The 25,094-nt window shown below is 36.1% G+C and overlaps 2 protein-coding genes across 2 annotated transcripts in view; one reads left to right on the plus strand and one right to left on the minus strand.

The window, feature by feature from the left end:
- LOC132546568 (glycine receptor subunit alpha-2-like) overlaps positions 1–9,458 on the plus strand; it is a 36,209-nt gene extending 26,751 nt beyond the window's left edge. The window contains exons 8-12 of the mRNA XM_060210286.1: positions 1,565–1,791; positions 2,734–2,816; positions 3,254–3,391; positions 7,466–7,851; positions 9,330–9,458. Of these exons, the coding sequence (XP_060066269.1) occupies positions 1,565–1,791; positions 2,734–2,816; positions 3,254–3,391; positions 7,466–7,851; positions 9,330–9,458 (963 nt within the window). The remainder of the gene's footprint in view (positions 1–1,564; positions 1,792–2,733; positions 2,817–3,253; positions 3,392–7,465; positions 7,852–9,329) is intronic.
- Positions 9,459–15,747: 6,289 nt separating this feature from the next.
- Positions 15,748–20,867, minus strand: LOC132546569 (uncharacterized). The gene is made up of 3 exons (XM_060210287.1): positions 20,677–20,867; positions 17,031–17,242; positions 15,748–16,010 (listed from the first exon to the last, which is right to left on the minus strand). Exons 1-3 carry the CDS (start codon positions 20,865–20,867, stop codon positions 15,748–15,750), a joined length of 666 nt encoding a protein of 221 aa, XP_060066270.1.
- Positions 20,868–25,094: the final 4,227 nt, after the last annotated feature.

Raw genomic sequence — 25,094 nt, forward strand, 5'->3', positions numbered from 1 at the left:
TTACCATTATATATGTAGCTTGTTTAATTGAGTGACAGTTCAATGGTGAGTACGGTTACCATTATATATGTAGCTTGTTTAATTGGGTGACAGTTCAATGGTGAGTACGGTTCAATGGTGAGTACGGTTACCATTATATATGTAGCTTGTTTAATTGGGTGACAGTTCAATGGTGAGTACGGTTACCATTATATATGTAGCTTGTTTAATTGGGTGACAGTTCAATGATTGTTACGGTTACCATTATATATGTAGCTTGTTTAATTGGGTGACAGTTTAATGGTGAGTACGGTTACCATTATATATGTAGCTTGTTTAATTGGGTGACAGTTCAATGGTGAGTACGGTTACCATTATATATGTAGCTTGTTTAATTGGGTGACAGTTCAATGGTGAGTACGGTTACCATTATATATGTAGCTTGTTTAATTGGGTGACAGTTCAATGGTGAGTACGGTTACCATTATATTATATAAGCTTACGGTTACCATTATATATGTAGCTTGGGTGACAGTTCAATTGTACGGTTACCATTATATGACAGTGACAGTTCAATGGTGAGTACGGTTACCATTATATATGTAGCTTGTTTAATTGAGTGACAGTTCAATGGTGAGTACGGTTACCATTATATATGTAGCTTGTTTAATTGGGTGACAGTTCAATGGTGAGTACGGTTACCATTATATATGTAGCTTGTGCTTAATTGGGTGACAGTTCAATGGTGAGTACGGTTACCATTATATATGTAGCTTGTTTAAGCTTGGGTGACAGTTCAATGGTGAGTACGGTTACCATTATATATGTAGCTTGTTTAATTGGGTGACAGTTCAATGGTGAGTACGGTTACCATTATATATGTAGCTTGTTTAACTGGGTGACAGTTCAATGATTGTTACGGTTACCATTATATATGTAGCTTGTTTCAATCAGTGATTTAGAAATCAACCCAGCGAATATCGATCCTTTACATTTATCATTCAAATATTCATTCTCTGATTCGCTGATTTGTGATTCAAATTCAAATCCGCTTTCGACAGCATATAATTCGTTATTCAAACCCTCAATTGCTTTCTGGTGTAAATTCTATGACTGAATTGATTAAGATTGTCATAATGAAAATTCGAAACAAGTTTTCCAAAATGGCAAAAATTAAAGTCTGACTATGAATATGTCCCTCTTCTGACGTCAAATCACAAGGGCAACGGTAAAATTATGTGCTATCATTGTTTTCGAAGCGTGTTGCCTGATTTGGCCTTTTAGAGATGCTACTTTTTTGGACTAATAAATACTATGGACACAACATGTCGAAAAACTCAGTGACCTCTAACATACATGCTTTATTGTGTTAGCCCTGACAACTGTATTCCAGTGATCTGACTATCCATATATGGTATATATTGAGGACAGAGAAAGCAATGACTAAATCGTGTTGTGAACTTTCGCAATCCCATTAATCTTCATGTATATTTAAAAGTGTGTATATACCTTGTCCCTCCCTGAGTAGACGCCATTAGGCCGGCTCAGGCGTACTTCCTGTGGTGATATGTTTGCTAACTTGCAGGACTTCACTCTAAACGCTTTCATCCAACAAGAGTGGCTTGATTTCCGTCTTCAATTCTTTGATGAGATCGATTCGCCGTATTTGGAACTAGACGCCAAACTTATAAACGAAGTCTGGGTTCCCGACCTGTACTTCACTAACGAGAAATCAGCATCCTTCCATGACGTCACAGTCCCTAACAAGATGATGCACCTGTTTCCGGACGGTCGTGTGATGTACCGGCTGAGGTATTGACTGATAAATGCTCCTACGGAACCTTTATTTTGTGAAATTAACGATGTTAATTTTGACCGGAAGTTGGCATAATCAATACCAAATAAATTACAACACGGTATCGAATCTTTTGGCGTTCCTGTGTACTTGATCTCCCGATTTTTGAAATTTGAAATACCTGAATATTTTTAATGTTGAGTACTCTTCTTGAATTTTAGGACGAATACATAAATATATATGTCCATTCTTTGAGATAAAAAATTACATTAAAGGTGAAAAAAGAGCGATCCTTCTATTTTAAATATGAAAAAAAATTACCAAACAGTTTTCTATGAAAGCTTATACCTGAAAAATTAGTGAAATTTCGGTGCATTATCAAATAAAAGATTTGTGTGATTTTTCATTATTTACATTTGTCGGTATGCTGTGAAAATTTGAGTCATATCGAATGAAAAATTTGCATTATTATTATATCATACTTTGCTTATTATCCCAGAATCATTTTATTTGATTCACGAATATATGCCAAAATGCTAATTCCTATAGCACATAATCTTACGCCTGTATCAATAAGTTTTTGTTTTTTGTTTTTTTTGTTTTTTGTTTTTTGTTTTTTTTTTGTTTTTTGTTATTTTTTTTTGTTTTGTTTTTGGAGTTTTCTTTTTAAATTGCTTTCTGCGGTGTTTCCTTTCAATTAATCATTTAATTAAATTTAATATCATCGTTTAAGAAAAAACCGAAAGTATTTGATTCCGATTTCTATACATTCTGAGGTAAAGTGCACTATACAGTATCAGTGTACAATATCACACGAATTCAAGGTCATATGACTGAGGATTTTAGCATATTCTGTAATACCCTGTTTGTTGCAATGCACTGCGGGACAACCAACATTTCGTTAAATGTATGAAGCTGATGTTTGTAACTTTTGATATTTTTATTTTTTCCTTGTGTAGAGTGTCAGTGACTGCTTCCTGTCCGATGTACCTCCGGAGGTATCCTTTTGATACCCAAGTCTGTTCACTCTACATTCAAAGCTGTAAGTACTACAGTGTATTAATACCTAATGGTAAAGGTGTATGTACTCCACTGTCTATGTGATATGGTAGCAATCAAACGTATAACTGATAAAATACAATACATGTCTCAATACACCTAATGGTAAGGGTGTACTCCACTGTGATATGGTAGCAATCAAACGTCTCAATACACCTAATGGTAAGGGTGTACTCCACTGTGATATGGTAGCAATCAAACGTCTCAATACACCTAATGGTAAGGGTGTACTCCACTATCTATGTGATGTGGTAAGAATCGACCGTATTTCTCAGCCATATTAAGGATTTCAATCCTAACGGAACGACATACCTTATATAACAGATAAGGTTATACTTCATAAAGCTGCATTTAGTTAATCTTTTCAACAGTCCAGACTGATACTCACTTTCTTGACATGGTTGTGTGCTTTAACACTAGTTGCCTACACTCTCGGACGACTGCGGTTTAAGTGGCGGAGTCAGGATCCAGTGAAGTTCAATGCCGACTTTCAGCTACCCCAGTTAACACTGACGCGACACGTGGTGACGGATTGTACGGAGAACACGACTGAACTACGTAAGATATTTACTCTATACCAAAATGTATCCTCATTGAGAAATATTCTATTTCTTTGTACGATATAAAGCTGGACGTGTTTGATGCTCATTAGTATGCCTTCTGGTTCCGTTGTGGTATGCCTTGCTTCCATTTGAGAACTTGGCATTACTTACTCGTATTGACCAACACTTGCACGGCGAATGTCACAGATGAAGCAGAAGACACTTACTCTTCCGCACCACCTGGTCTTATAATACTTGTGCTTTTTCCGGAGTCTCCGTGTAAATCATTTTGTTCTTTATATTCTGCCCTAATTTTATTGATTTGAGTTTGGATTATGATTACGTTGACATGTTGGTATTTTCTTGTTTTCTGTTACAATCTAGTGTCCGTAACTTCCTTTGATTAATAGAGATTGTTTAATATACTCATCACTGGAAAATTTTTCTGAATTTATGCATCTACTAGTGCATTTGTTCCGTATATTATTCGATAGTAAATCCCATCGAATTGAATAACACACTTAGTGAGTGCACTCTGTCATATTTCTAGTCTTAAGGCCGCTCTAACTGTAAGCTCTAAATTGTAAAGTCTCGTCGAAATGAAACAGTTACCTGGATCGTAGTACATATTCAACTCAATGGGTGTTTTAATGTAATATTCCTATGACAGCAGTGGAGTTGACCTAGGAAAAAGTGTGAGGAAACTTGATGCGGATAAAACAAGAGAACATTTGGTTGAAAGTGTGACCACTTATCTTTTTCACGCCCTGAGTGGAAAACTAGTGCATTACTCGGCGTCACCCACTTAACATGAAGAGATAAATCGTTCAACAGTTCTCATACCATTGTAATTTTAATAAATTCATTACATACAACAGGCCCAAAATTAACTGTCGGAAATGTGATTAATTACTGATATAAAAGTCAACTTACATGTTTTATTGATTAATGTCAGTACTAAAATAAAAGAGATAGTCAACACAAAATATTGTAATTCAGGTAGAGATAGTCAACATAAAATATTGTAATTCAGGTAGAGATAGTCAACACAAAATATTGTAATTCAGGTAGAGATAGTCAACATAAAATATTGTAATTCAGGTAGAGATAGTCAACACAAAATATTGTAATTCAATTCATGAGGTAGAGATAGTCAACACAAAATATTGTAATTCAGGTAGAGATAGTCAACACAAAATACTATAATTCAGGTAGAGATAGTCAACATAAAATATTGTAATTCAGGTAGAGATAGTCAACACAAAATATTGTAATTCAGGTAGAGATAGTCAACATAAAATATTGTAATTCAGGTAGAGATAGTCAACACAAAATATTGTAATTCAGGTAGAGATAGTCAACACAAAATATTGTAATTCAGGTAGAGATAGTCAACACAAAATATTGTAATTCAGGTAGAGATAGTCAACACAAAATATTGTAATTCAGGTAGAGATAGTCAACACAAAATATTGTAATTCAGGTAGAGATAGTCAACACAAAATATTGTAATTCAGGTAGAGATAGTCAACACAAAATACGATAATTAAGGTAGAGATAGTCAACACAAAATATTGTAATTCAGGTAGAGATAGTCAACAGAAAATATTGTAATTCAGGTAGAGATAGTCAACAGAAAATATTGTAATTAAGGTAGAGATAGTCAACACAAAATATTGTAATTCAGGTAGAGATAGTCAACACAAAATATTGTAATTCAGGTAGAGATAGTCAACACAAAATATTGTAATTCAGGTAGAGATAGTCAACACAAAATATTGTAATTCTTGAGGTAGAGATAGTCAACACAAAATATTGTAATTCTTGAGGTAGAGATAGTCAACACAAAATATTGTAATTCTTGAGGTAGAGATAGTCAACACAAAATATTGTAATTCAGGTAGAGATAGTCAACACAAAATACTATAATTCAGGTAGAGATAGTCAACACAAAATACTATAATTAAGGTAGAGATAGTCAACACAAAATACTATAATTAAGGTAGAGATAGTCAACACAAAATACTGTAATTAAGGTAGAGATAGTCAACACAAAATACTATAATTCAGGTAGAGATAGTCAACACAAAATACTATAATTAAGGTAGAGATAGTCAACACAAAATACTATAATTAAGGTAGAGATGGTAGAGATAGTCAACACAAAATGCTATAATTAAGGTAGAGATAGTCAACACAAAATACTATAATTCAGGTAGAGATAGTCAACACAAAATAATATATTAAGAGGAAAAAGAAACACAATTAGGAATTTCAAGGTCAACTACGGGAAATAGAAAAGGGTTTTAGAATGTAATTATGGTGTAACTGGAAGATAGTTGACCACTCTGTCATTTACGAGAACTTTATTCGTGTACGTTTAGTAAACCTTTCAAATTTGACGTTGATTCAAGAGTACCCCACTCAAAATGAAGTGCGTTCTGAACCCATCAATATTGTGTGTGCCCTCCACGAGCTGCAGTAACTGCACGAACTCTTTTGTGCATTGAATTGATCGGGGTATTAACCCTCCTCATTGGTATACGATTCCATTCCTCATCCAGCGCCAACGCAAACTGAGCGACGTTGATTGGAGGATTCGGCCTAAGCCTTATCCTTCTGTCCAACTCGTCCCATAAATGTTCTTTTGGGGAGAGGTCATGGCTGTATTGGGGCCAGTCTAGGTGGGGATATTCTTTGCTGCGAGATAACCACGGCAAACCCTCGCTACATGCAGCCGAGCGTTGTTCTGCTGAAACGTCAGTTGACGCTGTTGTACTAGAGGAACAACATACGGCGTTAGGACTTGATCTCTATAGCGGACGGCCGTGAGATTTCAATGCCAATGCGCAATCCCTCCCCATACCATGACCGATACTCCTCCAAAGCGGTCATTCTCTATCACGCAAGCATCTGCATAGCGCTCGTGGGTACGTCTATAGACACGACGTCGGCCGTCTGCACATTTTCACGGTTTACTGATTTTACTGTTTATGCTTAAAATGTGTGAAATCAAGACGAATCTGAAGATTCGCACACACAGAATTTGAACTAATCCTTTATACTGGGTTCGAGATATCACCGAGACGAATCTGAAGATTCGCACACACAGAATTTGAACTAATCCTTTATACTGGGTTCGAGATATCACCAAGACGAATCTGAAGATTCGCACACACAGAATTTGAACTAATCCTTTATACTGGGTTCGAGATATCATCAAGACGAATCTGAAGATTCGCACACACAGAATTTGAACTAATCCTTTATACTGGGTTCGAGATATCATCAAGACGAATCTGAAGATTCGCACACACAGAATTTGAACTAATCCTTTATACTGGGTTCGAGATATCATCAAGACGAATCTGAAGATTCGCACACACAGAATTTGAACTAATCCTTTATACTGGGTTCGAGATATCGTGCTTTTGTCTCTTATTCTTTTGTTCAAGCGGCGTGCGCAGTTTAGTTATGTATCAGTGATTTTAATACGGTACCATAGGAACCTAACTGAAATGCACATATTTGTTAAGTTTCAAGGATGTATGTCAAGGATTTAATTTACAATATTAACTTTCTGCTAATTGCGTTTCTTTTTCCTCTCAGTATGTAATTCATGTAACATAGAGAGCCGGTAATTAATGTGATTTTTTTCTAGTGATATTCAGGATGTTTATGTTTGACTATGTACCTCCAGAAATGATTGTATCTGTATCCCTGGTGGTAAATTAGCTTCATGCCGAATGAAAGAGACTGGAAGATGTAACGTTCGATTTTTGTACTTAAATCCAATTAACTGTTAATTTGGTGCCATGATTAACCCTTCTGACGTCTGATGAACGAACCATTACATTAACAAAGACGTCTGGTGCACTTGATTTTTCGTGGATATTTGGCTGATATTTATAATGGCAGACTTTCGGTAACTTTCAGCTTGTTTTTTTTTCTATTTTGTCCTGTTGAAGTCATTATCAATTGTGATATGTAGATATATAGTTCAATCTTGCAATGGATGTTATTGTACGTTATTCGTTTTCCAGATTTCTGTCTTCAAACTGCCAATGTTTATGTTTTTTGTTTTTCTCAGAAAACTTCACGTGTATCCAGATGGATCTGCACCTGACCCGTAATCTGGGATTTTTCATGATTCAGATCTACGTGCCTACAATCCTCATAGTATTGTTGTCGTGGGTCTCGTTCTGGTTGAGTATAGACGCCGTGCCAGCTCGGGTATCCCTAGGGATCCTCACCGTCCTAACCATCACCACACAGAAGACAGGCTCCGTGGCCGCCGTGCCTCCCGTGTCCTACGTTAAAGCTCTTGATATCTGGATGGCTATCTGTCTTCTCTTCGTCTTTCTTGCCTTTCTGGAATATCCATTCGTGTATGTCTTAGAGAATCGAGGGGTACAAATGATACACAGAAACCCTGATAGGTTGAGAGAAGAAGGCGGTGCTGTTTTCAATGAACATGTAAGTAAAATCTACTTCAGTTACCATACCTCTTTCTTGATGACGAGGGAGTCAAATAAAGGCTTAGTGCTATAAGCAAAGCTGTCAACAAAATAGTGTGATCTCATTTTTGGTCTTTGATCTGTTTAACATCTCACTGCACCATTTTCGACCTTAGTGGAAATAGGATTATAGTATAGTCGGTTCCGTACCATCTCGTACATTAAGTACGTCAGTGCTAGAACGGTCGTTTGTCTGATGGCGGTGACCGTGTAGTGACTGAAGCGTCACAGACTTCTACAGGTTATATACAAGGATATTTGATCGTTTACCGATATTGAAGGACGATGCTTAAGGCAAGTTTACCCCAAAGCATTAACGATGTCTGCATTTTAACAAATTTCAAAAATTTGCTGTATCCATCACTTTTGGAAATGACATTTTTGGACTTTCATAGGATCTTCTTCTATATAACGTGAACAGATCGCTTGCTTTATCGTCACCAAGGGTAGACACATATTCTCGATGATTTGAAACTGCAGAATGACGATTATAACTACAAATTGTTCTAATTATGTTTATTATCTTGTTTTAATGAAATCACTTATTTTACTTACAGTGTAACGAGATATAAACGAGAGATCTGATGTTTTTATATTTGTGATTATTAACGTCATTCAAAGAAAAGGATTGTCCAGGTGTAAAACTTTACTCAATATATATAATACTGCCGACCGTGTAAAACAACAGTTAAACATTACAGGTATAATTCTGCCGTCCGGATTATCGTGTAAAACAACAGTTAAACATTACAGGTATAATTCTGCCGTCCGGATTATCGTGTAAAATAACAGTTAAACGTTACAGGTATAATTCTGCCGTCCGGATTATCGTGTAAAATAACAGTTAAACGTTACAGGTATAATTATGCCGTCCGGATTGTCGTGTAAAACAACAGTTAATCATTACAGGTATAATACTGCCGTCTGGATTATCGTGTAAATCAACAGTTAAAGGTTTCAGGTATAATTCTGCCGTACGGATTGTCGTGTAAAACAACAGTTAAACGTTACAGGTATAATACTGTCGTCTGGATTATCGTGTAAATCAACAGTTAAAGGTTACAGGTATAATGCCGCCGTCCGGATTATCATGTAAATCAACAGTTGAAGGTTACAGGTATAATACTGCCGCTCGGATTATCGTGTGAAACAACAGTTAACGCTACAGGTATAATACTTCCGTCTGGATTATCGTGTAAATCAACAGAATAAGGTTACAGGTATAATACTGCCGTCCGGATTATTGTGTAAAACAACAGTTAAACATTACATGTAGAATACTGCCTTCCGGATGGTCGCCTTGTTTCACAAACGCCTGATACGTTTATTACGGATTTTCTTTTTCTAAGTTGAAAAAAGGAAGGCGACAATTCATCTATGGCGATTTAAAAACATCTCATACATGTTCTGCTAATTACCTTTTTTCTTTCGTTTTAGGTTTCAAACAGCGACGGAGACAATCCCAGTGTGACGATGAGACGTTCTATTGATGATATTTCAAAAGTAATATTTCCTCTTTTATTTCTGATTTTCATCGTTTTGTACTGGATAGCTTATTCTATCTAATTTATTTCTTGTCGAAACACAATTTTTTACTAGTAGCATTAGGAATGTAGACGTCCCATAAACCCTGGATGTGACACAGTAATGCATCATCCACGTTGTGATATCGAATACAGAGCGAGCGCGTGTAATTAACGTAATCAACTTATAAACATTTATACTAAATAAAATGATAAAACAATTGAAATATTTGCTTATTTTCTTTGATGCGTTTGTAGTACATTTTATAATGTTTACTAAGGAAATCAAGACATAGATTTAGAACGATGTCGAAGGGAAATATTATGTATAGTGCACGACAGTGACGCAAGGCAAAAACAATACAAAACAGGAAGATGAACCATACTTTGAGGACACCACGTACAGTTATCAAAGGATGCATTCAAAACGATAAATAACAAGTAAATAACTGTTGTACTCTATTTAATTTACATCCTACTTTTATACCATAATGATGGATGGATTAATGATTCACTTCAGTGAGGTATACCAGTCACCAGATTAACAGGCAGATATGAAAACAATTTAATTTAACTTACTCAACATTGACAGAGAGCTAAAAAAACGTTTTCTTTCATCCCACCATGATTTTTTTCCTCGCCTGATATAAGGGAGGTAACTCTTACACCCAAAAGCGTATATGTCAGCTATTGATATCTTTTACAAAAATCATGTCATTGATAACATTCCCCAGAATATCAAATCGACACTTTAAGGTGCCTGGTTTCTGTAATTTCTTTGTTTCGTTTTGTTGCCTCGACAGAAGATAATCTTCGTCTTTTCGCGAAGATATGGGTTCACCTGCCCGACCACTTAGGTTTTCACAAAGTACTCTGGTTTCCGCCCAAAGTAAGACCCTTCGCATTCTTCCATTCGGGCCAACAAGATGATCGAGATAAGTTGAACTGGACAATGATATACCTTGTTGTAGAAAATCTACATAGAAAGGAAGCTATTTCTAGCAACATCTCTTTCTCTATGGAAACAAAGTATTTCAGTTCTCTGGGATGCATCAACGCCCAACAAACTATAGATAATGAAATGCAAAGGTCATATCAATGCAGCCAAAAGAGTGGAATTCTTGACAATATAAAGCCTCTTTTTGGCAATGAAAGATTGTGCAACGGCAAACAAGTAAATAGAACATTTTGATACAATTTTAGTATTAAATACAGTAGAGTCAAACATTGAATTAAACTACACTATACAGCTGTTTCGTCCGTCTAGTGATACCAGTGACCTAGAGTTTGAAACGTAGGAGACGACTGCAGAAAATTCAAAGTGATTGACAGAAAAGGTAAAAATCTAGATGGAGAAGTGCACTCGTCCCATAATTAAATAAACTTCGTAATTCCCGTTTTAGATTCTTAGATTTAAACATATTTATTGTCCCAAAGTTGAGCAGAGTATTAGGCACAAGTTATTTCAACTTATGACCGCCTTTTCCTCTAATACAATACATGCTAATATATACATGATAACATTAACAAGGCATACATAATATATTTAACAGTTAGTACATTTTACTTAAAATCTGTTGTTGGATTTGATAAAAATTTACTTCTGTATTGGTAGCTAGAGACAGATTTTCAATTCCAAATAAAAATAGATGTAAATTCACTTGATCTATTTTCAACATGTTTATACTTTGAAAGAGCGTTATTCATACTCTATCATAAAGCTTACATTTTAGGAAAAAATGACCAACATCCTCACGGTAATGTCTACAAGCACACGATGGATTATCAACAATCTTAACACGGAACAAATCACTTTTCAAAGAGCTGCACTGATGTCTGAATTTCATATGTAATATTTTTAAATTTCGTTCGCCAAAATGATAATAAGATGGAGGACAAGAATTAGCGTCATTAGATAAAGACGATTTAAAAGCATTCAAAGATGGTAATGTTCTTATTGAACTGTGTAGCGAATTCCACAGACGTAAACTTGATGGCAGAAAAGAAGAGTTACGTAGGGAGAGTCTGAAAGAAGGAATGATATAATCTTGTTGGTTCCGTAAATTATACTGATTGTTGTAACCCACTGTGTTTGGCAAAAGGGGCGATAAATAAAAAGGGGTTAAATTGTTTATCTGTTTGTATAATACATTTAACTTACGTGTCTTCCTTCTCTCTGATAATGTTTCCAATCCCGTTTCAAAATATAGTGATTCATTACTAGCAATTCCCATTTTTCTCATGATTTTAGAATAACGTCAAGTACATGTGTATATTCTGAACCGTGCAACTATTTGCATGGATTAGAACGTGGCGTGCAGCTTACGGAAAAAATAGGGGACTTAAAACGACGCAAAGGTAGCAAAAAACCTGAAACCTGAAAGTATGGCTACATGACAGCGACAACACATTGTTAATGAATGGAATATTCTTGACCTCATCCAGTCAACTAGTTTAGAATGTCAAGGGCTGGTTGATAAGTCATGAGCCTTGTATTGAAGAAGTTAAGCAGTGATGTCCTTTTTCAGCTTTAATATTTCCTAACTATTTATGGCACCCGAAGATTAGTGTCATTTCGTCTGTTTATGTCGAAAAGGTAGCACAAGATTATGTCTGAATGGAATAACCCATATTGTCTTCTATTAGCGCAATAAAAAGATGTCTTATTTCAACCTGATGCAGATGCCGAACACGAGTGCACTTCGTTTTTTAAAGTTAATGGAGAAAGGAAAATTAATATAACTTAATGTCAGTTAAGAAATGTTGTTGATAATTTTAACGGGGATTTATTTAATTCCCACTGAATAAATAGCCCTGTGTACCTGCAGTCATCCGGTTGAAGAATGGTCTCACTTCTTTCTACATTGGCCTCTTTTCACTAACCAACGACAACTCCTTTGTACTTTTCTTTCTGACCTGAGCGATCGTATTCCTTTAAACATTCAAACATTGCTAAATGGTTGTCATGAGATAGAGGTATTTAGGGATAATTTCATGATTGACCTGATTCAGAGATTCATTACGGACACCAGAAGTCCTTTTTAGTCAATATTCCGTTCATACATTGTTGTGTCAGGTTTTTGTCTGCGTGTTTTCTGTATGGATTCAACAAATGATGTTGCATATGTATGGAAATTTATCCTTGTTTCCTTTCATGCAAGTTGCCTTTCGGAGTGATTCTTGTCCCAGTCATTGAGTGATGTTATAACCCACTAAACCTGCAGGTATTTAATATCTGTCACTGTATCAATTCAATAATTCACTGATATGCATATTTGTTTATAACAACAAGGAGAGGGCTTTCACGGACCATGCCTGTTGCCCAATTCCGTTTGTTAGTGAAATTATGACAATAATTCTGAAATGAAATGAAATAAGCTTTGTGGGACAGTTTCCGGTAAAGTTTAATCAGCATCTGTCAGTCTTTCCCGACAATAATACTGGAGAAAGATTTGTTTGTCGACAAACATAGCAATGTTGATTTAATATTGGTCACACATCGCGTATACCTGTATAATCATATTTTTAGTTTAATGAGTTTGAACTTGAATTTTAATTACACAGCGGTGTTTTCATGATGTCTTTGATGAAATCATATTTTTAGTTTAATGAGTTATAACTTGAAATTTAATTACACAGCGGTGTTTTCATGATGTCTTGTATGTCTGAAAGGTTTCTTAGTCAACGAACGACACGGGTGTTGATCTTATAGAGAACTGTCCTCGCGTAACCTTGCTGGTCGAGATAATTAACAAGTTTTCTTTTATACAAATTACATGCAACAACATAGACGTCAAAATGATTTATTATCCTCATTATTATTAAAAAGATAACATGTATTAAGCATTTAGAGTTTACTTTATTGTAAGATGTCTGACTCCTCGATGTGTAATGAATATTTAGAAAAATATCACACTTTTAACCTGTCAGCTGCATTTCAGTCTTGTATCGGCAAAATATAAAAAAAATATCTCTCCCGCCACACAGGTCCTTGTAAAACAGTCCCAAAGACGACCTTTACAAAAGAAATGATACCAATATCGGTTTTAAATTATTGATAACATATTCCGGTTACATTGATTTTAATCAGGCTCTACTCAACAGCAATAATTCAATAGGTTAACGCTTGTTGAAGGGAGATAACTCCAGACAGCTTGGATTTGAACGTCCCCCCCCCCTGTCAGATCGTCTGATTTAGTCACGATTTACTCAGATTAGTTGGTGTATGTATAGTGGTTGTGTCGTTAACATAAAATTAGTAGAACTATACAAATATTCTTTAGATTAAACAGAGGTATACAAGCCAAAACGTTTGGAAACTTTCATGGAAGATATGGTAAGAAGGTATAATGGTATGACGGTATGAATGTACACGTGTTTTTTTCTCTCGGAAATTGACACACAAGACTTTTAGTGAATAAAACATTTAATACAAAAACAATAAACAAATTACCAACTAGTTAACATAATTTTAATGTGGACAGAACGAAGGTGAAACTAGTGAACTATATCAACGAAAGTAATATTTAAACAGAAGTTCCTGTAAGTACATGTAGAATAAGACCATGTGTTCCAAAAGAGTACGCGTCTTCTGGTTTATCGATGGTACCCGCCATATAACTCTAGGTGAGTACAAGTAAATAATTTTTACGACATGATAAATAACAACGGAACCACCTTGTGATTATAGAATCCGATATGGTAGAACCATATAATTAACAAGTTACAATATACACTTTCCCTGTCCTTCCAAGACTCACCAGTGATGCTTAAAGGTCTAAGATATGAAACTTAGGAAATGACTGAGGAAAATCCTCATTGTTTCTTAGAAAGATTTTGTTTTCAGTATAATATCGGTCTGAACAATCAACCTCAACCTTATTTACAATCACTTCTGGTCATCGCAAATAATCGCCTACGTCATAAAACGCTTGTCACCACTTGTGGTTATCGCTTGAAACCCTTTGCCATCGAACGCTTGTCATCACCAGTAAATAAAGAATAAGACTCAGTGAGTGCTCATGGGAATGTCAAAAGTTGATTATAAGATTTTCTTCCAGAGAGAAAAAATGGCCTAGAATAATTTAATTCGTTCTAACAGTTTTAATCACAGCACATTTCATTTTGACTTTGGAATCGTTTTACGGCTAATGCCCCGGTGTAGTTTACATTCATTTACTTGTACTGGAAAGTTGTCAAAATGAGATACTGATGATTGTATAAAACACACTTAAGTGAACTGCATCTTTGAATATAAATTCAGATAAAACACAGAATAGCTCAACAGTGAGCTAAACTGCATCATACAGCTGTTTCGTAATTATACGACTCGTCATATGATAAAAGCTTAATGCATTCATTTCATACAGAAAAGGGACAAGGTTGTTTAAGGTTTGGAAAATCAGTGGGCGATATAGAAGATGCATTTCGTTAGAACAAACAATTTTGATGTCCTCAAAACAATATCCCATTCACTGCAACTGTGTCCAGAAATGATATTAATTATGTCCTTATTTGAACATACATCAATTAACTAGTTGACCGTCAGATCATCATCTACAACCACAGTAATATTACTTTTGGGTTAAAGGTCAGAGTAGAGTTTTGCATACTATAAACTAGCAAATAGTATGACTATCAATTTTCTTATTTTTGACGAACCTGTTATCATAAAAAAAAAAAAAAAAAAAAAAAAAAAAAGGAAAAAAGAAAAAAAAAAATACCACCACGTCAATTATTTTCAATTAATGGATATTAATAGCAATGTAATATAGGGCAGGGAAATGACAGGGTTGATTCTGAAGACTCTGGCGTGACGTCAGCATCTTTATCTGAATGTCATAAATTCATATTATTAATTTTGAACAAGTCGAAAATATCATAATCAAATTGAAAGACTTTTTCACAAAAGAATGATGGAGGCTGATAAAATTGTGAATCGTACGACATTGGGGCTAAAATTGAATATCGCAAGACATCTGAAACAGTGAGAAAACAGCGTTGCACTGTGGATATATGGTGATTGATTCGGCAGATCTACTTTTTCTAAAACCTAGGTGATGGTGTGTTAATGTACAAAATGTTAGGTCATATGTTAATCCTTCTCTATTATTTTCTAATTCGAAATATCCAGTTGCTATGTGTGTATGAAAAATAGACATCAATAGATCTTAATCGTATGATTGTTAGGACAAGGTCACATGTTATAACAATAAGACAAGGACATATTCACCATTGGTAAAATAAATCCTCAAGTTTTGTTTAATAAATCCACATATCACTAAAGAACCACAACTCTTTATCTTACAACGTTGACTGTTGTTTGAAATTATTTACACCACATCTGTGTTGTAGACGTATTCGTAAGTACTACTCCAGACCTGAGAGGTGGGTGAGGTGATATGGTTGTCACTCAGGACTTCGCAGGTTTGAATGTCTGCTCTATAATTGAAGGCGACGCAGGAGTTGGTGCTTTCACACAAGATTGCGCATTCCGAACGACTTCGCACCACGACAGTTGTCATGGGGGTGACGTCTAGTCTAGAGCTGACGACTACCTGGTACAGACTCTGCTTCTCCGTCGGATCTTTCGGACCTGAATTAGATATGAAATGCAGTGAACTCCATGCAGTAGAACATCAGTGGACTTTTGTAAAAGTGAAAGTGAAACTTGACGACTAATTGCGTTAACTGTAGAGTAGTGTTATGTTATTTACAATTGAAATGTCAGACGATCCATCAATGACTAAGATAAATCCCCAAAGCTTTGTTCCTTGTAAAAAAATATCTAACTTAAATATGACATTTATAAACAGAGATACATAATTCTGTGTCGGTTACAACGTCAGCATCATTACAAAGTGGTCGAACATTTTTCTTGGACAGAAATAAGAAACAGTAAGAACTTCATAAACTCTGTAATTCTGAAACTTTCTGTTAGCGTTAAATACATATAAGTTAATAAAATAATCACAGAATCTGAAAAGGTGTTTTCATTTCTTCTATATTTTATCAGTCCTCTTATCTCGAAAGATAAGAAGTGGTGAGTGTGGTGTTTTTAGAATTACATATGAGACCCCAACACGTGTACCCTTGTAAACTTAGCATTAGATGTAACCTTACCGCACGGGCAAATCACTCGCTGAAGGTTTCACTAAAACATGGTCCTGTTGTTTTATCTTCGTCAAATAACTTATGAGGTTTCAAACCAACGATCAACACAAATATCAGTATTTACGATAAAATGGATAGCCCAGTTGTAGCTAAACATCCAGAAGAAGCGATGCTATCATACATCACATAGATATGATTACTATGTATATATAACGCACGTGTGATATACGTAACATTCTGTTCGCGTTGAGATCCTTTACCATTGTATGATTAAGTAACTGTTAACATGTCACCTACTGATATGAGAACACAGCTGATGTTTAATTACCTGTCGAAAATTTAAATAACTAATTTGTAACAAAGCATATCCTAACCAGTGCGGGAACGTATGTAAAATTATTTATATATGTAAGATCACTTGAAAACAAAGATGACGTCATATGATTTACCGCTGTATGAACGCAAAAGGTATCACGTGACTTGCTCGACAGACGTTACTTACTGGTGTGAGAACAAATACCTCCATAGGTTTGACCACATGAGATGTCAAACCATTTGCCATTGCTCGGTGTGAAAGCAACACACTCCTCTCCAGGTATAGGGTTCCCTCCTGCCCAGTTGGTGTAGGTCAGTGAATCCCCTTCGATCGTCTCGTAAACATATTCACCGCTAATGTAGTAATTTTTAACGTTGATAGAGGGAGATCCAGGGTACCTAATGAAACAGATGTTACATGTAGAACGGTGACACAATAACAAGAAACAGGCATATAACAAAATTATAACTCAATCGAAATATCGAGGCGAAAGTTAAAAAAAATCAAAACACTGAGAACCTGGAACATGTGTAGTTATAGGTGTCTCATATGGATACACGTGTAGGTATAGGTGTCACAGAAGGATACACGTGTAGTTATAGGTATTCAGAAGGATACACGTGTAGATATAGGTGTCTCAGAAGGATACACGTGTAGTTATAGGTATTCAGAAGGATACACGTGTAGGTATAGGTGTCTCAGAAGGATACACGTGTAGTTATAGGTATTCAGAAGGATACACGTGTAGATATAGGTCTTTCAGAAGGATACACGTGTAGTTATAAGTATCTCATAAGGATACACGTGTAGTTTTGGTGTCTCATAAGGATACACGTGCAGGTATAGATGTCTCATAAGGATACACGTGTAGTTATGGATGTATCATAAGGATACACATGTAGTTATGGTGTCTCATAAGGATACACATGTAGTTATAGGTGTCTCATAAGGATACACATGTAGTTATAGGTGTCTCATAAGGATACACGTGTAGTTATAGATGTTTCATAAGGATACACGTGTAGTTATAGATGTCTCATAAGGACACACATGTAGTTATAGATGTCTCATAAGGATACACGTGTAGTTATAGGTGTCTCATAAGGATACACGTGTAGTTATAGGTGTCTCATAAGGATACACGTGTAGTTATAGATGTCTCATAAGGATACACGTGTAATTATGGTGTCTCATAAGGATACACATGTAGTTATAGGTGTTTCAGAAGGATACATATGTATGAATATATTGTACAGAAGGATACACCTGTATGTGTATGCTGTACAGAAGGATAAACTTGTAGGTATATATGTTCCACAGAAATACACATGTAGGCATAGTTGTTCCAGAATGATACCCGTATTAAAGGTGTTTCAGAAGGAGACGTGTGTAACTATAGGTGTTCCAGAATGAAACACGTGTAGGTACAAGTGTTCCAGAGGGTTAATTGAGTAGTGTATGTGTTTCAGAAGGATACATGTGTATGTGTAGGTACTCTAGAAAAATACCCGTGTATGTGTAGGTATTCTAAAGGGATACACGTGTAGGCACACGTATAGGTGTTCCAGAAGGCTACACGTGTTGGTGTAGGTGTTCCAGAATGATGAACGTTTTCTGTTACATCAATAAAAGCCTATCAGTACCAAAGTCAGCGATGCTGTTAGTAATAAAACATTTTAGCATCTCAGAAATCCATATTTCATTGATTCTCTACTTCGAATTGATCAATGTTGATAGGTCCGGATGACAAACTTCTAGTCATAAAACGTTGAAAGTATAAACGACATAGACATATGTCGTTATACGTCATAATGAAGTTAAGACTATATCTAATTTCATTAAAAAAAATGTGGATGTGGTAGATATCGCCGGACGTCGTCGCCTTATTCCTCTCATTGAGGCGTAACAATTTTACATCGATCGTTTGACATTCGCCATTCGGTATGTGCTCTGTAGCCTTAGTGTATTTAGCTTGAAGTTACTTGTGCCAATTACAAGTCAAGGCATGAATTCGTGTGAACCTGAAGGTAACCAAGCTCATAACTTTTGTTATTCCAAATAATAGTAGAACATCTATTCTTAATGCGCTCAAATATGGAAATGTCATAAACTGCCCACGCCGTCTTATTGAAAAATAATCCAATCGATGGAAAAAGTCTTTATTGGCAAATGAAAAAAAAGTGGATGAATACGAGTTGTTTTTATCTCGATCCGCGATCCTCGATTCGTCATTGATTTTTACTTCTTCATTATCGAATTGGTTGGTCGAATTTCAAATTCCATTTCTGCATCAGAATTTATTGATTTAATTAAGTTAAAAATGTATGGCGATGGAAATGAAACATATTTACGAATCAAAAACAATAATATGTCAACATAATCCAAACTCGAACTCCAAAAAACGGGGCAAAGAGAAAGATTAACACGGTACATGGATAATAAGACCAACTGTTCCGGAACAGTAAGCGTCTTCTACTCCTGGGTCAATCCAAGTTAAAAAATGCCACTTTTTGAAAAGTGGACAATGGTTCTTCATTGACAAAGTAACAGGAACACGCGGTCATGCCGTTTTATAATCGGCTCGGATCATTGTTAAGAAATGTTTTATCAGCCAGGTTGGTTTCTGTTACTGTGTTTCAGACTAAATTTATCAATGTTTTAGACTGAATAGGTAAATAATCAATTTGAACTGTGATTTATCAATACACTATCCGTATATCAGTCGCCCTTATATAATTAGAATTCTTGTACATCAGCCAATTAGAGTAGTAATATAGGTAGCTAAGATACAGACATTAAGTCAGAGGTAATTACAGGTAGATATTGTAGCCGGCGATACTGGTAGGATTTCTCAATTGCCTTTGACGGATTACCGACCTGTGTTCTAATTCCTGCAGAATTATTTTCAACTGTCACCCACAAACGACCACAGTCGCCCATGCTACGGATTACTTCATACTACACAATAACTTTCAACAATCGCTCCTCCAGAAAAGATTGTATTAAGTATTCATATTGTAATGAATACTTGAATGGAAATCCAGATATGGCGATGTTAACTTTATCGATTTTTTTGTAATATGGCACCTAAAGATACTATATAACAGGACGAATTCGCCCAGGTTATTTTCGCCCTTGTACTTTTTATACACGAGTTCGCCTTATATTCATTTCGCCCTCTAATGTTTGTAAAAAAAGTTTTATAATTGTGACAAATTTTCGTCCTTTTCCTCAATTCGCTCTCCTTATTCATGGGGCGAAAAGGATGAAATTTCAACGATGGCGAACATTTCGCGGAATGTGATATACCGTAAAGTAGTTATATGTATTCTAATGTAGTCAAGTACACTACATACATGCATTTGCTATCTAGGTTAATTTACAAGTGTGTATAAAACCGCTTGGTTATTTATTACAACTAGGCATGGTGGCCGTTACCCGCCTTTTTATTTCATTTTGGTAGCACCATACGTCATGATAAGTGTCAATTTCTCGAGTATGCACGCTCCAATACATACGTAAAAAGGATGCGTTTGAAACATATAATATTAACATATCATCAAAAATTTGTTTCACTTTAAAGTCTCTTGAGTTTGAAAAATATAAAATATTTCAAATCTGAGTTATCAGATTAGGAACAAATAAAAATAAACAAAGAAGGAATCGAACGAAATAAAATTAAAACCAAATACGAAAACTAGAAATATTTCGTGTTTTTTCTATCACACCAAATCACATGACTATATTAAATTTTGAATTTTCTGTTACATAGATACAACATTATGTCACATGGATATTAATTCCATTGATCTCAACAGAAAACGATACGTACGACACTGACATAAGATAGGAAGCGACAAAGTCATTGGTTGCACTGTCGGGTATATAGGCCAGCCGTCCTCCAGCGTTAACACATGTGTCATGAGCGGCAGAAGTGCTTGGGTACCCAGGTAAGTACCAGAAACACGTACTCTCGGTACTGGTCTCGTACACTGATCCTATCGATGGACACGTGAACGCCATGACGTCACACACTGAAATGATGAGTGGGTTCGATGAAAAGTTTGTTTCCTCAATAGGAATATTGCAGATGATACACATAACACGATGATGGTGATGATGATGCTGACGATGATGATGATGATGATGACGAGGATAATGGTTATGATGGTGGTGGTGGTGATGATGATGATGATGATGATGATGATGATGAGGATGATGAGGATGATGATGATGACGATGATGACGAGGATAATGGTTATGATGGTGGTGGTGATGATGATGATGATGATGATGATGATGATGATGATGATGATGATGATGACGAGGATAATGGTTATGATGGTGGTGGTGGTGGTGGTGATGATGATGATGATGATGATGATGATGATGATGATGATGATGATGATGATGAGGATGATGATGAGGATAATGGTTATGATGGTGGCAACGGAAAGCTGAAATCTTCCGGTTTCTAATTTCAAAGGCCAATAGCTGTTAAACAATAACAATAAGGCAATGCCAATAAAATCAACTTATAAAATATTATATCAAACCCATATACCAGTTGAATTTCTTTAGATATTAAAGAAAAGAATTATGATAAATCGGCAAAGAGCAGATGGCTCTGACAGACAAAAGGGACGAGACAATAACGATGAAGAGAAATAACCAAAGAATGCTAGAGAAATGATATTAAATAAATGTTTTCTACAAACCTTTTAACATGATCACAACAGTCAACGCCAACGCTCCAGTAATGTCTAACCTAAATTTTGCCATTGGATAAAGATTCACGATCCAGTTCCAGTTGTCTCACAAGGTAAATGTTGTCACAGTATACTTCCTACTGTCTCACGACCTAATGTTTATCACAGTATACTTTCTACTGTCTCACGACCTAATGTTTGTCACAGTATACTTTCTACTGTCTCAAGACCTAATGTTTGTCACAGTATACTTCCTACTGTCTCACGACCTAATGTTTATCACAGTATACTTCCTACTGTCTCACGACCTAATGTTCGCCACAGTATACTTCTATCTGCCTCACGAGGTAATGTTCGTCACAGTATACTTCCTACTGTCTCACGACCTAATGTTTGTCACAGTATACTTCGTACCGTCTCACGACCTAATGTTTGTCACAGTATACTTTCTACTGTCTCACGACCTAATGTTTATCACAGTATACTTCCTACTGTCTCACGACCTAATGTTTGTCACAGTATACTTCCTACTGTCTCACGACCTAATGTTTGTCACAGTATACTTTCTACTGTCTCACGACCTAATGTTTGTCACAGTATACTTCCTACTGTCTCACGACCTAATGTTTGTCACAGTATACTTTCTACTGTCTCACGACCTAATGTTTGTCACAGTATACTTCCTACTGTCTCACGACCTAATGTTTGTCACAGTATACTTCCTACTGTCTCACGAGGTAATGTTCGCCACAGTATACTTCTATCTGCCTCACGAGGTAATGTTCGTCACAGTATACTTCCTACTGTCTCACGACCTAATGTTCGTCACAGTATACTTCTATCTGCCTCACGAGGTAATGTTCGCCACAGTATACTTCTATCTGCCTCACGAGGTAATGTTCGTCACAGTATACTTCCTACTGTCTCACGACCTAATGTTCGTCACAGTATACTTCTATCTGCCTCACGACCTAATGTTCGTCACAGTATACTTCTATCTGCCTCACGAGGTAATGTTCGTCACAGTATACTTCCTACTGTCTCACGACCTAATGTTCGTCACAGTATACTTCTATCTGCCTCACGACCTAATGTTTCACAGTAACTTCTATCTGCCTCACGAGGTAATCTACTTCCTCTGTCTAGAAGGATTTGCCTTGTATAATCACGAGGTAATGTTCTCACAGTATATTTCTGCCTCACGACCTAATGTTCGTCAAGATAGTCTATCTGCCTCACGAGGTAATGTTCGCCACAGTATAATTCAACCTTATCACAATACTATTTTAACATCGTTTACTTATAATTTATCTAAAACCGTCGCACCGGATGACTTTGTTGCATAGCTTATCTCTAATTGTCTTGTACATACAGTTGAATTTAAACTATCTCATGCTTTGTCACAGTATCTTTTTTTCCAAGTCTTAGCCGATTAACTTCTAAACACCTGCTTCAATAGCTTCAAGAGGTATTCCCATAACACATTTTACTTCCACACCTCATTTCAAGGACTGACCACCAATATATGTTATTTAAACACCTTACATCGTATTTAAGATGTTTTTTTATAATCGATCCCAACTTGCATCAATACTGACACGGTGGGACATGATCAGCTGTCTTGTGAAGGGATTGACCCGGCCTGATAGGGTAGGCTTGTTAACTCGTGTTCTGGTAAATATGTAAATATAAACACAGCGATCAATATACTAAACATAACTGTATAATGACGGTGATGGCATTTCGGCAACTTTTTATCCACGCCTTTAAACTGGCACATAATTGTTAATTTACATAGACTGGATAGGTGGAAATCGGTCTGTTTGTTTCTAATTAATGTATCTGTAACATACCGATACAAATTAAGTGGTAAACATTTCATATGCGAAGCAACAAAAGTAAACAGCTACTTAAGGACAAAACAACAGTGAGACTGGTAATTAGGATTCAGTTTATGGCGGGTCGAACCACTCGTGTGTTTGAATCTCGTTAAATCATATTTATTCTTGAATTTCCAGTATCAATTTGTTTTTACTGGTACACATGTTTCGATTCAAAGGGTCGATAATCGTCGTTAAATTATATACTAAATCTTCTTGTGAAATAGAGACAAAAAAACGAAAACTGTTTCCATACTAGGTGTTCCGTAAGAGTAAACGTCTTCTGCTTCGTCGACGACTAGACTCCATTACCTGCCTTAGTTACAACTTTCCTCCGCTAGACCGCGCTCGTTGAAACAAAAGCAGGCTTAAACGACGCTGATTGGTCAGTCAAGGTGACAAATTATGAAGATTTCAGACTTGGCATTCTCTCTTGTTTACATTAACAACGTGTATCACGTGTATCGAATAGGTGAGTTATCACCATGGTAAAAGGACAGTCATTTAAAAAACGGATTATTTCAAATTTAACAGCTACTTGTACTTTTTTCCTCGGTGATGTGATGCTGAAAATATCGAACTGATTCCATTTCTTACTGCACTTGGAAAGAGAAATGATCTTGAAGAAATTGTTCTCAACTTTCACAGAAATCGATATATATAAATGATTTTTGACAAAAGAAGAAAGACATTTTGCAGCTACTATGCACCTGAAGATCTAATACAGTGAAAGCGCTAGTGCAAAATGCAACGTCTTTCTTCTTTTGTCAAAAATCATTTTTATTTATAATTTACTCGCATCTCGTCAAATCAAGTTTTTTCTATATATATATGAGCCAACACATTGAATTTCAACATTACAACATAGGATGGTGAAGGGACGGCAATTGAGATGGAAAACAAATCAGTAACCATGTATAAATTGGGTGGGAAACTATGCCTGATGGTTACGTTGTAGTAAAAGATAGACGAGCTAAAATGGTAGAATTTATAGTTACCATGGTATCTAGATGTTGTGCGTTATATCCGATGACCAATGAAATGACTTTCTGTTTACAGACAATAACTTCAGGCCATAGCATCCGTAAAAAAACACCCACACTCAGTGACAAGTGACTTCACGCCCCTAGAATTAGTGACAAGTGACTTCAGGCTCCTAGTATAAGTGACAAGTGACTTCAGGTCCCTAGCATTAGTGACAAGTGACTTCAGGCCCCTAGCATAAGTGACAAGTGACTTCAGGCCAACAACATGAATAACAAGTGGCTTCAGACCCCTAGCATCACTGACAAGATATCAAGTATTTGTGATAAGTAACCACACACCCTAGCATACGTGAGAATTGACTTAAAGCCCCTGACATCATTGACAAGAGACTTAAGACCAATAACATTACTAACAAGTGACTTCAACCCCCTAGCATCAGTGACAAGTGACTATAGGCCCGAACAATTTCTGACAAGTGACCTCAAGCCACTTGTATGACTGAAAAGTGTTTTCCAGCCCCAGGCATCAGTAATATGTGACTTCAATCTCCTAGCATCAGAGATAAGTGACTTTAGGTGTGTAGTATTACTTGACAGTGACTATCGGCCTGAACAATTTCTGACAAGTGACCTCAAGCCACTTGTATGACTGAAAAGTGACTTCCAGCCCCAGGC

The sequence above is a fragment of the Ylistrum balloti genome, unplaced genomic scaffold (genome assembly GCF_031769215.1).
Source record: "Ylistrum balloti isolate Yb309-2 unplaced genomic scaffold, AGI_CSIRO_Ybal_v1 Utg369896, whole genome shotgun sequence".
Lineage (NCBI taxonomy): Eukaryota > Metazoa > Mollusca > Bivalvia > Pectinida > Pectinidae > Ylistrum > Ylistrum balloti.

Coding starts and splice junctions, on each gene's coding strand:
- LOC132546569 (XM_060210287.1), bottom strand. CDS start 20,867: ATGGCGTTCACGTGTCCATCGATAGGATCAGTGTACGAGACCAGTACC. Junction 17,243..20,676: donor TCCTATCTTATGTCAGTGTC/GTACGTATCGTT, acceptor CTGTTTCATTAG/GTACCCTGGATCTCCCTCTA. Junction 16,011..17,030: donor AGGTATTTGTTCTCACACCA/GTAAGTAACGTC, acceptor TATCTAATTCAG/GTCCGAAAGATCCGACGGAG.